Source organism: Phoxinus phoxinus, assembly GCF_949152265.1.
Source record: "Phoxinus phoxinus genome assembly, chromosome: 5".
NCBI lineage: Eukaryota > Metazoa > Chordata > Actinopteri > Cypriniformes > Leuciscidae > Phoxinus > Phoxinus phoxinus.
The window spans coordinates 23,818,577-23,834,079 of record NC_136880.1 but is presented as its reverse complement, the minus strand read 5'-3'; the positions used below and the strand labels follow the sequence as shown (position 1 = coordinate 23,834,079).

The 15,503-nt window shown below is 38.1% G+C and overlaps 1 protein-coding gene across 1 annotated transcript; it reads right to left on the bottom strand.

Annotated features, from left to right (window-relative positions):
* Positions 1-628: 628 nt before the first annotated feature.
* On the bottom strand, positions 629-13,904 carry rab2a (RAB2A, member RAS oncogene family). Its single transcript, XM_079612439.1, has 8 exons — positions 12,613-13,904; positions 8,700-8,771; positions 7,890-7,957; positions 5,313-5,395; positions 5,074-5,166; positions 4,499-4,610; positions 3,553-3,621; positions 629-2,091 (listed from the first exon to the last, which is right to left on the bottom strand). Exons 1-8 carry the CDS (start codon positions 12,656-12,658, stop codon positions 1,996-1,998), a joined length of 639 nt encoding a protein of 212 aa, XP_079468565.1. The 5' UTR covers positions 12,659-13,904; the 3' UTR covers positions 629-1,995.
* Between the last annotated feature and the right edge of the window lie 1,599 nt (positions 13,905-15,503).

The following is a 15,503-nucleotide window of genomic DNA, read 5'->3' as shown; positions in this document are numbered from 1 at the left end:
ATATGTAAACAATATGCGCATGAAGCATTTGTTTTTTATTACTGGATTGATGTGAATCATTTTGTCTTTCACAGTTAAACATTAGAAGGATTAAAAACGATAATTATAGATGCTGTGCTTGCTTTCTTGAATCTGAGGAAATTTCCATTCACAACTGTACTATTATGGGTATAATTATACGCAACCAAGCTATACACATAAGCGGAATTTACCTGAATCGTAAAACAACCAATCCCTTTTGGCGTCGGTAGCCCGGATGTTCAGGTCTGCCTCTATACGTCATCTATCCATCTAAATCTATCTGTCTATCTATCTAAATCTATCTGTCTATCTATCTGCCTGCTGCACTTTCGAGTTTGATGCATGCCTCTGGCACATTCACATACGTTCTATCATCAGTCGTAACACGCTGTAGTTCATGTATTATCGGATGACTTTACATATTTTCTAAACTAATACAAACACTTTATGGCAAGAAAACAGCAAAATATTCATTTTATCAATATCTATACTTTATTCGTATGCAATCCAACACAAAGCCAGTCCCGGCTTTGTATGTGTGTGTGTGTGTGTGTATATATATATTTATTTTTGTTATTTTATATATAAAAATTGCACATAAGCAAACTGAGTTTAGAAGGTTTTATTATATTTTTTCGTGATAGCATTTCATTTTGAGAACACAGCAAATAAAGTCGAGGGTCACAAAGTTACTCCAGGTTTGGCTTTATCACACCCCTTTCACAACAGACAAGATGTTCACCATATATCTATTAACAACATAGTGCCAAGAGAAAGCAAGTCTTTACACAATCACTCAGACACCTAAATTAATGTGGATCTGCACTGACTTTACACAGCGGACTGCATCGGAGAAAATTAATGTTGAAGAGAGGAAAAAAATAGATATATTTATATGCATACAAATGCATGCATATGTGACGACTTGTATGGATATATAAGTACAGGCATGTATGCGTGAGTGTCTGTCTAATGGATAAGTGAGTCTAGCGTTATCATATGCGATATACGACTGCACGTAATCACTGAAATGATCCTGTGTAACATGAATATGTTATTGTTTTGACGTCCCAAAATCTTTTAAGGCAAACAGCAGATCTAGTTCTGGAGAGGTGATCCATATCTGGAGCCATGATTTTAGAACACAGGTAAACACAAATTTGGCATTAAAATAGGTATATAGAGCCAGAGTTTCTATACAGAGAAGAGAATCGGGGGCACGTATACGAGGGGTCAAGGCAGATGGCAGGACCAAACTAAAATAAATGAAGTAAAAGATTACCTTAAAATGGTGTCAAAGAGGTTTTGGAAATATAGCAATACTGTTGCAGTTTCAAGCTCTATTCATACAGTATAGAATTGAAGCAAATTCAGTACAGAATTCTAGCTCGGTCAACGTACACCAAAGCAAGAAATGATAACTTTATATACAGAATGTGAATGATAAATACAGATTTAAAAGAGTCCTGCTTTTTTTCTTCTTTTAACTTCTTCACTTTGATAACAGCTGTTTCTTTTTTTAGACCAGCTCTACGTTCCTTTTATTTTGACTTCAGAGTTCACCACAGTTTTCATTGAATTCACCCACATAAACTGATTAAAATACTATAGATGACTTTGTAGTGTTTAATACAGTTCAGCTTGAAGTCAAAAGGGCAAAAACAAAAACAATTTGCTGAGAAACAAACATGAATATATATTTACCATAATAACTCCAAAGCTCCTGCCTTTTTCCTTACTAGTAACCATATAATGTCTTCTGTAGCCCAAATAGGCTTCAGGAGTTTGTCAGGAGGTTTGAAGAGGACCTGGACTTTATAAATATTTTTGTTTTGGACAGCCATCTAACATATGATTTGAATCCGGGGCCTGGGCTGTGGGAGGTTAAGAAAATGTTAGTGAGCCCGACCAGTCCAGTAGAAACGTAAGGGGCGGAGGGGGGTGTGGAGGAGACTGGAGGGTAAAGGGTAGTGCTCAGCAACAGCCCCCTCCGGCTTGCTGTCCTCCCTGACTGCCGCCCATCGTGGAGTTGGTGGCAGCATGCTGGGGTCCAATTTTGATGCCGTTAGCCTGCACACAAAAATAAAACATGCAGGACATGTAAACACTTATTTCCATTTCAGATGACAAGAGACCACACAATTTGAACCTCTGCTTCCATAAGTAAAAAATAATCCATGAGGAATTGTGGTGACTTTGTACCGTCACATAACGCTGTATTAAGCAGAAGAAGAAAAAACAGCCCCTGTAGGCCTGAATTAGTGGGCCGCTTTTGTCAGCACTGAGGCGGGAGAACCTCTGGAGTGTTATTCCAGCGGTAACTCAGAGACGCAGGGAAACCTGCCAGAGCTTTAAAAACACACACACACACCCAAGCTGGTGGCACTTTCATTCATCACACAAAGGCATCCACCGCGCCAACTTTTCCCTTAAGCGGGCTTGTGTTCAAAACAGACATGCCGTAGCGAAGCTGTGCTTTTGTAACGTTCTCAGGAAACTCCACATTGCGCCAAATCTGATTTATAGTGATCTGGGGTGAGCTCACATGTGAGCCTTGAGGTTCCTGGCCAGGATCTCTATCAGCTGATGTGGTTTGGATGCTGTGCCTTAACGTTTTTCTTTATAAAAAAAACACTTCCTACTAGTACTCCAATAAAATAGCTGCACTGGGCTCACCTCCATCCAACCAGCTGTAACTTAAGAAATGTGAGGAATTTATGTGTTGGCTACCAGCCAGTAGAGAGAAACTGAAGGGCTGGAGTGGAGCTTTCCCTGGAGGAGATCTGTGTTCGTTGTAACCTTGCTCCCTCCTCTCACTTCAGTCTTATGGGTTTATGTAATTGTCAAGTACTCGCCACCATTACATTCCTAAACATTTTATGGGCTGTTACAATGCCTGAATCATGTGCAAACCAGTACAATAATATCTGCTATGCTACATTGGCTATTACATCTGAATTTGCATAGATTTGAAGACAACAATGTGTTGTACTGTGGGAAAACATCACCATAGTACAAAGTGCATCAACCATCCAATGTAAAACTCTAGTATATGACTTTACTTTTTTATTAAATCTATTTACTGATGAAAAACTCTGACAAAGTGTCTGTAATATAGAAGCAGCTACCACTAAAGTTAAAGGTGCAGTGCTTAATTTATGTCACTAAACTGAATTAAATTAGCAGAAAAAACAAACTGTAACAAAACTATAGTTTTGGATAACCCCGAACTCACACCATTGGTTAAACTGGTCACAGATTATAATTTAGTTCATTTTTTGGGGGGGGGATTCATCTTTTGAAAATCTTACTGAACATTGTCTCTGTATATCAAGTAGGGAAAGTAGCAAGTATTTGAGCAAAATTACACATTTCACCTCCCAGGAAATGGTTTGTAAACGTAGTTTCTGAATCCACCCACCAGACCATGCATAATGGATTTCAGTGTAACGCAACAGGAAGTCCTCTTGACCCAATTACTTTAAGTTGTAAAAGCAAACAAAGAATGTGCTTCCTAGTCATATGGGTTACCTCGTTGTTTATATCAAAGACTCCCTCCTGGATCTTTTCATAAATCTCCTTGGCTGTGTTGATAAATGCCTGAAACACAAAAAGGACCATATTTTATCCATGCGATTAAAATGCTATTCTTTAACTGCTAAAGATGATAAACTCATACAGAATTCATACTGAATTAAATGAGACCGGTGCAAAACAACCAATACTGGAATCAAAACAATGCTGCATACTGGGGTCAATATAATTCATGAATAAATAAGTCAGATAAAACAGATATGATTAACTTGAAGTGTTCAAACCGTCAAGGTTTTTACAGTTGAAGGCTGGTGCCCCCATCTGGCTGAAAGTGATGGTGTCTATTATTACTCGGGTTGAGCACACATTGGTCACCCAGAGAAAATAAACACGGCCGTGTGCATGGCTCACCTTTAAAGTGTTAAGACCTGCCACCGGCACTTCGTAGCCTAATTAACAGAGCTGCTTTGCTTTTTGGTGCAATTGCCTCTCAGCTCTCCAGAGCTATCAGTCCTCTGTGGCTCAATTACCACCAAGAGAGAAAGAGATGCGTGCGCTCGTATCTGTGGATGTGTGTGTGGCAGGGAATCTATGAATATGCATGAACCTTAAATAGGAGATTGAAACGTCATAAAGGGGTGGGGGAAGGGTCAGGAGAATTCACACGACACTAATGAGACAAATTAATCATTGAGGCGACTTCGGGTGGGAGGATGGGGGAGGGACTTCCACAATTTAACATCCCCACTCTTTTAAAGCCAGCTCTAAGCCCTGCTTTAGCTTCTTGGCTTTCACCGCAGAGATCCAAATGTTTTTCTCCCCAGTCTGTGTCCCTAGGGTGTTATCTATATGCATGCATGTGCACATGTTTTCGCACAAGAATCCAAACATAAATCACGACACAGGCACTGAAGACCTCTGAACCACACAAGAGCTGTTTTACCTCTTCTACATTTGATGCAGTCTTTGCAGAAGTCTCCATGAAGATCAGTCCATGTTCTCTGGCAAAGGCCTCTCCTTCCTCTTTCTTCACCTCTCTCCGTGACTCCAAATCACTAGCATGAGGAAACAAGTCAGATTTTGTTTGTTTCAAAAGATCTATCTTCAGTGTCACATGTTCCTTCAGAAATCATTCTAATATGCTGATTTGGTGCTCAAGAAACATTTCTTATTATTATCTATCCTGAAAATGGTTGTGCTGCTTAATATTTTTGTGGAAACTATTGTATATTTTGTTTCAGGATCATTTGATTAATAGAAGGTTCAAAATAACTAAATCATTAATATACTGAAAATGGAAAACTTAAATTAATTGAGTAAAAGTGGTGTAAACCGGTCCAATTTACACCAGGGTTTAGATCCAAATGGTCATTTTAGAATTTTTATGTACTCTTTTATTTCTCACATTAAACTGTATTATATATAAAATAAATCTGTCAATATGTACTAGATAAATAATAAAAATAGACTATTTCTACTACTAATAAAAATTATAATGATGATGTACACAAATAATACCTTTTATTTCCAATGAGCATGATGACCATGTTAGAGTTGGAATGTTGACGAGCATCTTCTAACCAAGTTGTCAAGTGATTAAAAGTGTCCCTTCTGCAAATATATAACAAACATCCACACATAAAAAAAATAAACAGTGAATTAAACTAGAATAATCTTTGTAGTTAAGACCTGAAACTGGAGAAGACAAGATAGCGGAGCAGAACAGAATATGGCAGTCATTACGAGTTTGGTCTCACCTTGTGATGTCATAAACTAGCAGAGCCCCAGCTGCACCTCTGTAGTAAGACCTGGTGATTGAGCGGAAGGACTCCTGTCCGGCCTGAAACACAAGACAGAGATCACGCCACCAGTAAAAGCCTGTTTATAAGGAACAAGCAGGTGCCAACAATGTCCACAGGGTATGCACTTTGTGCGTAAACCATCTTCACCACAATCCCTCAAGGCTGGTGTTGCCCGGGGAACTCCAGCTCTAAAAGACCACTGTGACGTCCCATGCACAGACCCTCCGTCCACTCTCCACCCCATAACGCTTCTCTGGAGCATCACTGACGCCTCATGAATCTACCGTCCCCCAGCGTACAGGCCACCGTTCAATGGCGTGTCATGGTATAAGATGGCCTCTGGTCCACCCAGCCCCTTTGACAGCAGGCAAATAAGCCAGGAGCACGTATTTGAATTCAATAACCCATTCCCCGGGGCAGCTGTTAACATTAGAGTTAATGGAGCCCATTGTGAATAAATGATGAATGACACTGTTATGCCTGCCATCTGCTGGAGTGAAAGGTTACAGGAAGGCCAGACATGCAGATTTCTCCTGTTATTTCATCCAACACCCACCCCCCCATCCCCATCTTCTCTCATTTTATCACAGAGCTTGTTGAAATAACCTTGAAATAAATTATGTACGGTGCATTTAAACACACAGTACAATTTAGGTGACATCATCACTTCGAAGCCACACCAAACAACCACCGCATGATTACCTCTAATTATCCCCACATTATATTTTTCATTAGACAGCCTCGCCCTTGCAAACTGGCAATAAACAGGAAAACATCCTTTTAAACGTTTAATGTCTCTTCATTTATTCTTTACACATGCATAACTGCATCTCTTATGAGAACTGCAACCTTCTAAGATAGTATACAAGTGTACAAAAGAAAAGAAAAACAAGACATCTGATTTAATACAACAAATACTGACGCCATGACGAAAACATCATGGCCATTGATATGCTGGCTCCCTCTGCTGGCCAATACGTTTATGTGCAGCCAAGACATTTTTTATTAACATTTCATGACTGCATTTTCTACATGAGGAAGAGTAAACAAGTCTGCTATATTGTAAAAACATTTATACATGCTGGCAAATAAATGATCCAAGTCAATCGAGACAAGGTTTTAAAAGCTCTGTAAATAAAACACACCCCCAGTTTCAAGGATTGCTTATAAAAATCAAGTTCTATTCAAGGCGGCATATTTTAATAGACAGAATGAAGTCTCCACAATTCAACGAAATATTTAGTTTGGGTCTTTCACTATGAAGAACTGTAGTGGTAATCAGAATAAAAAGGAAAAGAAAGGAGAAAAAAACTGTTCAAAGGTTTGGGGTCAGTAAGATTATAAAAATAATTATTAAATTGATTGACAGTGACAAAAGACATTTAAGATGTAAAAAATATTATTATTCAAATAAATGCTTTTCTTCTGAATTTTCTATTCATCAAAGAATAAAAAAATAAATGTTTCTTGAGCAGCAAATCAGCATATTTCAATGATTTCTGAAGGATCATGTGACACTAAAGAGTAATGGTGCTGAAAATTCAGCTTTGCCATCACAGAAATAAATTACATTTTAAAATATCTTAAAATAGAAAAGTTATTTTAATTGTGATCCTATTTTACTGCTTTACAATATTAGACTTTAAATTAAACATTAAAGCCAGTATAAATCTTCTACATACTAGCATTAATGTCCCACAGATATGAGTGAAGTAGGCATCTTAAGAAAATAAACCTGTTTCTGTGCAACATAGCTAAAAACGGCACAAAAACAAACAAACAAAAAAAAGCCAGGGGACCAGAATACGGCAAGGATTATAAACATTAGAAAACTAATTAGAAACAATTTTTCCCAGTCAATCATTTTGAACAAGACTTCAGGTTTGTTGACCTGTCTTTGAAGGGCAGGGCTTAAGAAAAAGAGAGAATGTGGATGAAGCAAGGGATGCCCTGATGGTTCATGTCATAACTACACCATTTGGCTGCAAAGAGCATCTCCATTTATTGACAGCAATTAATAAATATCCATGGATTAAAAAAAACAAAAAAAACATTGCAAGCAAGATTTACTTGTAGTACATATTTTTGGAGGGCTCTTGAAGGAATAGTTCACTTAAAAATAAGTGTTTGGTCATCATTTACTCACCCTCAAGTTGTTTCAAACATGTATGAATTTCTTTTTGGTGCCAATAAGCATTATCATGCCATTGTCTCTGGAATCATCAGTCCCGTGACATTTAGGTCCGATGTCATGTGACTGGCTCAAAGCAACCTGACAGCAGAACTGAGCTCCCATGAGCAGCCTCAGGCATATTGCTGAATTAGCATTATTCTATGGCCAAATCTGCCTAATCAGGAAACACATGTTCCCTCAATACTGTCTCAACTGTGTCAGTTTCATACGTCAGGCATGGTAACACTCATTTCATTTACTAAGACCATGAATTTGACCTAAATGATCACACATAGAAACAAACTTGTGCTTTCTGCACAAATAAGATGCATAAAAAAAAATCAGATGACTAATCTTACCGTATCCCAGATCTGAAGTTTTATCTGTTTGCCATCTATAGTGATCATTCGCGCTCCAAATTCAACACCTGTCAAGACAAATGAAGGCAGAGCTTGATTCATGACTCATGCGACGACACAGCAGTGAACAGATCACCTTAGATTTGCATCAACACCACAGATCAGATCTTTTATTTTAAAGCATTAGTGATATGAAACTTGACAATAGTTAGCAAATGGCATCTTTAAATGCATTTATTTACTCAGGTTGTGTAGAATGTGCTCATATAGAGTGGATGGAGCCTCAAACACTAGAGCTGCAAGATTTTTTAAAAACCTACGTGATCTTAATGCTAAATTCATTCAAGAGATTCGTTCAAAAACACTTGATTCATCCAGTAATGATACAAGTCAAGTCTTTATGAGTGAGTCATTGAAATATTCATTCAAAAAATAATAATAATAATAATAATATATATACACAGTATATATTTATTCAAATTAATGATATATATTTTTAAAATAGAATGCAGCAATTAAAATTAGAACCTCTAGTAAAATACATGTTATTTTGTTTAGTTGTCGATTTAAAATTGTGGGAGAAACGTGATCGCCATAAAAAAAAAAGTTAAAAAACAACAACAACGTGATGGTAATTTTATCCAGATTCATGCAGCTTCAAACAGAAACTAATTTTACGATTGTGTGTTTTTATAAAGTTCCAAAAACACTTCAAGGAGACTGACACCAGTCTGTTTCCTGTGCTAATGAGACCCATTCCTGCTGTTTTCATTAATGAGAGAATATGTAGTTGGGTTAAAAGAGCCTTACCGATAGTGAGATCGTGCACCGGCTGAAAGCGCTTATCTGTAAACTGTAATAATAGGCACGACTTCCCCACACCTGCAAAGCAAACACAGAGGGTCACGTGTGAATGGCCACAATTAGCCTCAGGCCTATACATCTGCTGTATCCCATTACATCAAAATCATTTGTCCAGGATTTAATTGAAAATATTTTTAAAAAGATAGGGTCATTTCTGTAGTGAAGCCAAAACTGTCTTTCCCCTTTCACCTCATTTTCCAACAATGTGCATAAACAAATGGTTTAATTAAAGCCATCTTATTTTTCTATTGCTAAAGAACAAAAAAACGCATGCATTAAGATCAATATCAGACAAATAATTTACCAGTCACATTAAGGCAGATTAGTTTGAGATCACAGCATGTACAATTACGTGATGGATTGACCGCAAAAACAACAGACATTTCTCATATACAATTTTCGTTTCAATATTTACTGTGAAAAGTGAATGTAAAAAAAATCATTTAGTTTTTCTGGACTTTAAACTATTACCTGTATTACTCATTACCAAAATGTCACGTGCTAGTTTACATGGACTTGATTCTATATGAAATTAACTACATTAATTGAGTAAAATAATCAGTTCAAGGCATTTTATATTGGCATAACTAAAACTCATCCACCAAAATGAGATTAGAGGATCTGCCATGATACACAAACAGGTTACGTGCTTATGACATTAGGAGGAGGCGTAACCATGAGCAACAGCAGTTGCCAAGCAAGCGAGCAGCATTCAATGAGCGCTCACAAGAGAGATGTATGGAGACAACACAACAATGATGAAATTACAATGTGTATTGTGCAGAGTAGACTCACCTACAGCAAACACTACACAGCCTACAGAACAATTAAGTAACTAAACTGTGACCCTGGATCACAAAACCAGTCACATGTCGCACAGATATTTTTGTGGCACTAGCCAACAATACATTGTATGGGTCAAAATGTTATGCCAAAAATCATTCAGATATTAAGTAAAGATATTTTGTAAATTTCCTACCGTAAATATATACAACTTATTTTTGTGAGTGAATGCAGCACAATCGCAAACATAAATGAATAACTTTAATGGCGACTTTCTCAATGTTTCGATTTTTTTGAACCCTCAAATTTCAGATTTTCAAATAGCTGTATCTCGACCAAATTTTGTAATATCCTAACAAACCATACATCAATGGAAAGCTTATTTATTCAGCTTCCATGTGATGTATAAATCTCAATTTTAAAAAATTGACCCATGCGACTGGTTTTGTGGTCCAGGGTCACAATTGAGGCGAAAAAACAGCTTTACACAATACTTGTGAGCTGATGTATTGTCTCTTGTGAATAATGGTGAACGCATAAATAACGTGGTAACAGCTAGATGCTACTGCTTCAATCTAACCCTGTAGTGTTATATGTATGGCAGTATGGTCATGGCAAGCTTCTGAAATCAAACTCACAGGGGTGAGCTAATCAATGTTCTCCAACACTTAAAGTGGATTAAAACATATATATATATATATATATATACGGTAGCTATATATGAAAGAATGCAAAGTGCTCAAGAAATGTAAAGTAGCACTACTTGTATACTTTTTAACTAACCACTGATGCTTATTTTTTTCATTTGTGGGTAACTTAAGATAAAAATGTCTGCTTAATGAATAACTGCAAATATAGTTTGTCCAGAAATCAAACAAAACTTGTGCAAGTTTTAACACTGCAAGTGCAAACTTATACCTCAATCATGAACACAAGGCAAGATGCAATCTCATGATGCCTAGTATTGACTAGCTAGATCAAGTTTCAGATGAGCATCAACTGACTTGGGTTGAGCAACGTGCAGAAGCATAAGCCAGTTTACACATACTAACATCACTTTTACAACTAAACTAAGTCTGACAAACCCAATTTTACTATTATTCAGTGTCTTATGAAATGCATTAGGCATAGTAGAGTTTATATGATGGTTTATTTTGTCTTGAGAACAGCCCAAGGCCTGATTCAAAAGGTAGAAAACCACTGTAGACCACTGTGCATGTGGAAGTGTTGGGCAAGATGTTGAAATACTTTGGCCCATAACAAACTGGATCATCAGATGTTATGGTACACTACAAACTATTCTAGATTAGGCCTAGGCAATTAAAGGGATAGTTCACCCAAAAATGAAAATCCTTTCACCCATTTACTCACCCTCATATAGTTCTAAACCTGAATGACTTTCTTCCGAAGAACACAAATAAAGAGATTTTAAGAAATGTCTCTTGGATTTTTGTTCATACAATGGAAGTTACCATTCATCAAATGTGTTTGGTTATTGTTTGTGTTCTGCAGAAGAAACTCAGTCATATAAGTCTGGAGAGAATGAGTAAATTGAGAAAACGTTATTTTGGGTGAACGATCACCTTAACTCGTGTATGTTAGCAGTCCCAGTGAGCGTGCGCACAGACAGAGAATGTTTAAATAAAAAAGGAAACAAAAACTCAGAGATGAGATTATCATAACATGTTCTCGGACACTTAATTTGGGCTAAAACTAATTTGCATGCACTAATTTAATTAAAAAAAATACTTTCCCTGCTGTTCTGCACTTGAAAAAAGGATAAAGTCTACAAGGTTCGGTCTTCCAAAAAATGTAGAGCACCACCGCTGCATCTCCACATGAGGCAGAAAAGACACTTCACAGTCAACAAAACACGGTCCCACTTTATATTAGGTGTCTTTAATTACTATGTAGCCTACTTCTTGTACTATGTAAAATTGTTAGGCACAATGCACTTATTGCATTCATGTTGTAAATAAAACACTTTTGCTACTATTTAAATGGGTAAGTTTACAGATAAAAGTAAGTTTACAGGTTTAGTGTGATTATGTTTCTATAACTATAAATGTAATTATAGACATAACTAAAGAACTAAAGCTATAAAGTAATTACATGCGTGGATTTTAAATACAAGTACAACGTGAAAATATTTACAAAGTGCATGGAATCAATTTAATAAACTAAATCAACACGTTCCCCGGAATTGAGTGGATGCAAATTCATATGGAGTGCTGAGTTGAATTAAACATCAGCACCCTCCTCAGCATTGTATTAATGCATTTCTGTCAAAATATAAATTTTGGGGGTAAAGTAAAACTTCTGTACTAAACTAAATGGCAGATAAACACATTTAAAGACAGAAATACATTGTCTGTTATTGCCGTAATTCTGAGGAAAGGCCTAACGTTACAGTGACAGAAATCTGGTGAAAACATTAGCAGGCCACAAATATACGGGGATACCAGCATTAAAACACACATTGTATGACCCTGACCGATAAATGTGGGACTTGAGTAATACGACAAGGGAATTTATCTTATAGTCATGCGTATTAAATGTTTTATACTCCAATAAAACGCAACTGGGCCAACGCCATTTTTAGATACTAACGTTAAATAGCTGCTAGCGATGTTGGCTAACTAGCCAGGTTGTGGCCTTTAACTGGACTAGAAAAAGATGTAAGCAAAGCAAGCGAACACTGAGCCAGAGGTACTGACACGTACACAGCATGTTGCTTTTTCGCTCAACATCTCATGCTAATAGAAAGCAGAGATGCTGCTGTTGTTATTGAGGCAGACAGCTGATATGAAGCAACGTTTAGCTTGCCTGCTAGCTTCCCCCACCCAGTGGAAAACAAAAGACCGTGGCAGCCTCATAACCACACACCGCTGCCGTGACATGAAGCACACGATTATGAATTAACTTCATGTATGTAATAAGAGTTAGCATGAGGCAGATGGAGGCAAAAGCAGAGTAAAAACACAGGCTGTCAGTCCTCCCACCCCTCGCGCCTCTGCTTGAACCACGTCATTGACTCCAACACTGCGGAAATAACCGACTCGCTGTCGCTGCTTACCCGTGTCTCCGATTATGATGTATTTGAAGAGATACGCGTACGCCATGGCCAACCGGTCCTGTATCAACCTGTTCTGGCCTTACTAAAATGGCTCCTTGAAGCTAAAACCGCAGGGAAAGCGTGTGTTATAAATGCCTCCGCTAAGCCAGCCCTTTTCTCTCCTGGACGGGAAGGAACAATAAACACTTCGAGCTCCAGCCGGTCTACGTCACACGTCCCGCCTTCGCCACGCACACAGAACAGAAGAGGTTGTGGACTTCACCGGAAGTTCGCTCACCTAACGGCTATGCGTCAGGTCAATGTTCACCGACAGATAATTATGTCATTAGACGTTAAGGTTTTATTGTTCGCTAGACACTACAGAAGAATAATTATCACTCTAAAGATTCAAACCTTGTAGGCTATTGACCTCTCGAAAAGTGATCGTGAGTGAACTCCTGAATGTTGAAAAAGCAAAGCTGAAGAATCACTCATTTAAATCCAATATTATTCAACCAAATTTGAGCACTCACAGAAAAAAATTAGCAAAAATAGCTTGTCCTTGGGGCCGTACATTTTAAGGGATTCCTCGTTCCATATTTACACCTAAAAGGTTCATAGCCTAGAAAGTTGGCATAAAAAAAAATGAAAAACATGCATTATTTTCTAAATGGATATAGATCTTATTGTGTTAACCATTCATCTGTGCATTTCATTTTTATTGACCTTGTAATGTTTAATCAAAATGTCAGAACAGTGTAAACGATAGACGCATGCAGGTCTTCTCCAATCAACGGGTGCTTCGATTAGAAGGCTGCATCCTAGTGGGTCGACCTTCCTCAGTCCTTCTGAGGCTTGTAGGCTAGAGTCCTTCTTAGCATTAGACACTAGAGGCAGGGGTGTAGAATTTAGTAGGGATGGATGTGTCCCTACCAATATCCAGTGACACTGATGTATCCCTAGCAATAATTTCGATCAAACCATAAAATATATGTCCCCGTCCCCACCAATTTTGAAATCAAACCTACGACACTGAGTCTAGAGGCTGCATAAATGAGGTCAGCCGGAATTGGGAACACTTCCTATAATACCCAATGTACTCGTTACATCATAAGAAGAATGGCATACGCTAATGTTGGTTTTTCTGCTTATTCCGAGGTTTACTGTAATCAGCTGGATCCAGGCCGTATCCAGATCAGATGGTGGACCTGCGGCTAGACACGACCACAACGCATGATGTAGTCAGCTGGATGCGGGCCATATAATCCAGACCAAATGGCAGACCTGCACCTTGACACGACCACAACACATCCCTGAAGTGTTAGCAGAGATTGTGTCAACTAGACTCTCCCCTGTGAAGGCCTCATCAACACGACAGCCATCGGCACTGTTCCTCAACAAACCCATCTCCATGCCGGCGTGACTCCGATCTTCAACCAGATGGAACTGGATAATATTCTGATTGTTCCAAACCAATCTGACTTCTGACCTGTAATGCTGCCTGAATCATAATCATACACTGTTCGTTCATTGGCCAGAGGAGAACTGGCCCCCGACTGAGCCTGGTTCTCCCAAGGTTTTTTTTCTCCATTCTGCCACCTGATGGAGTTTTGGTTCCTTGCCACTGTCACTTTTGTTGCTATTGGCTTGACTTGTTAAGTTGGGGACATTAAATTTAACATTTCATTTAATATTCAACAATAATATTGATCTGCCTGCATTGACACTATTATACAAGAACTGAACTGAGCTGGACGATGACATCACGGTTTACTCAGAGAGGCTATTTATATAAATGAACTAAATTAATTACTTTTTTTTTAAACAAAAATGAATCATCACTGAACTTAAGCTGGACTGTGACGCTCTTTTCTTCTGGAAACAAACTTTTTTTAATTCATTTCCTGTTATCTCTGTAAAGATGCTTTGAAACCATCTGTATGGTAAAAAGCGCTATATAAATAAATGTGACTTGACTTGAGCAGGGGCAGTTGTGGCCTAATGGACAGACAGTTGGACTTGTAACCTGAAGGTCACGGATTCGAGTCTCTGGACTGACAGGAAATGTAAGTGGGGTTGAATGTACCGTGCTCTCTTCCACTCTCATTACCTACAACTGAGGGGCCCTTGAGCAAGGCACATAACCCCCAATCACTCCCTGGGTGCCGCAGAAAAAATTGTCTGCCCACTGCTCCGGTGTGTGTTCAATACTCACTGCTTTGTATACGTACTTTGATGGGTGAGTATGGAACACCATACTTGTATATCACTTTAGAATGAGACGTCTAGTAAATGTTGCTTGCTATGTCATAAAGGTTTACGGCCCTGGCAGTCATGGCACAACAAATACTATCAAAATTGTGGTTAAATACTTTGTATTAAAAATCTTTAAATTAACTGACTTACTATTAATGCAATACGGTGAATTACAACCATTCGTGGTCTCCAAGTGGTTTACATTATGGACAGTTTGGCATAAAGTGATTCATTTACAAAACAAAAGAAAGCATAACACCATCTCCAAAATATTATAATTATTTTGTCTTGATATACATAATTAAATTGGCGAGCTCAGTGCGCATTCCTTTTTTTTTTTTTTTTGCCAATTCTTTATCGTTAATGGAGGATGAGAAGGATACACCCGATGCATCATTCAAAATAAGCCGAATGAAGGACATGAAACGCAGACTTCCAAGGATCTTTCAAATTGAGATGGCCTTTGTCAGCACTTGTTGTGTCACGACTAGGCAGATGAAGCAAGCAGACGAACGTGGATAGGAGTGTAAACGAGGTTTATTCCAATAGCAGGTGAACAGAGTGTAACAGCGTGCAACATAACACACAAACAATACCGGAACCCCGAACTGATAACAGACAGGAACTTAAATACACTGTGATGATGAACACAAATG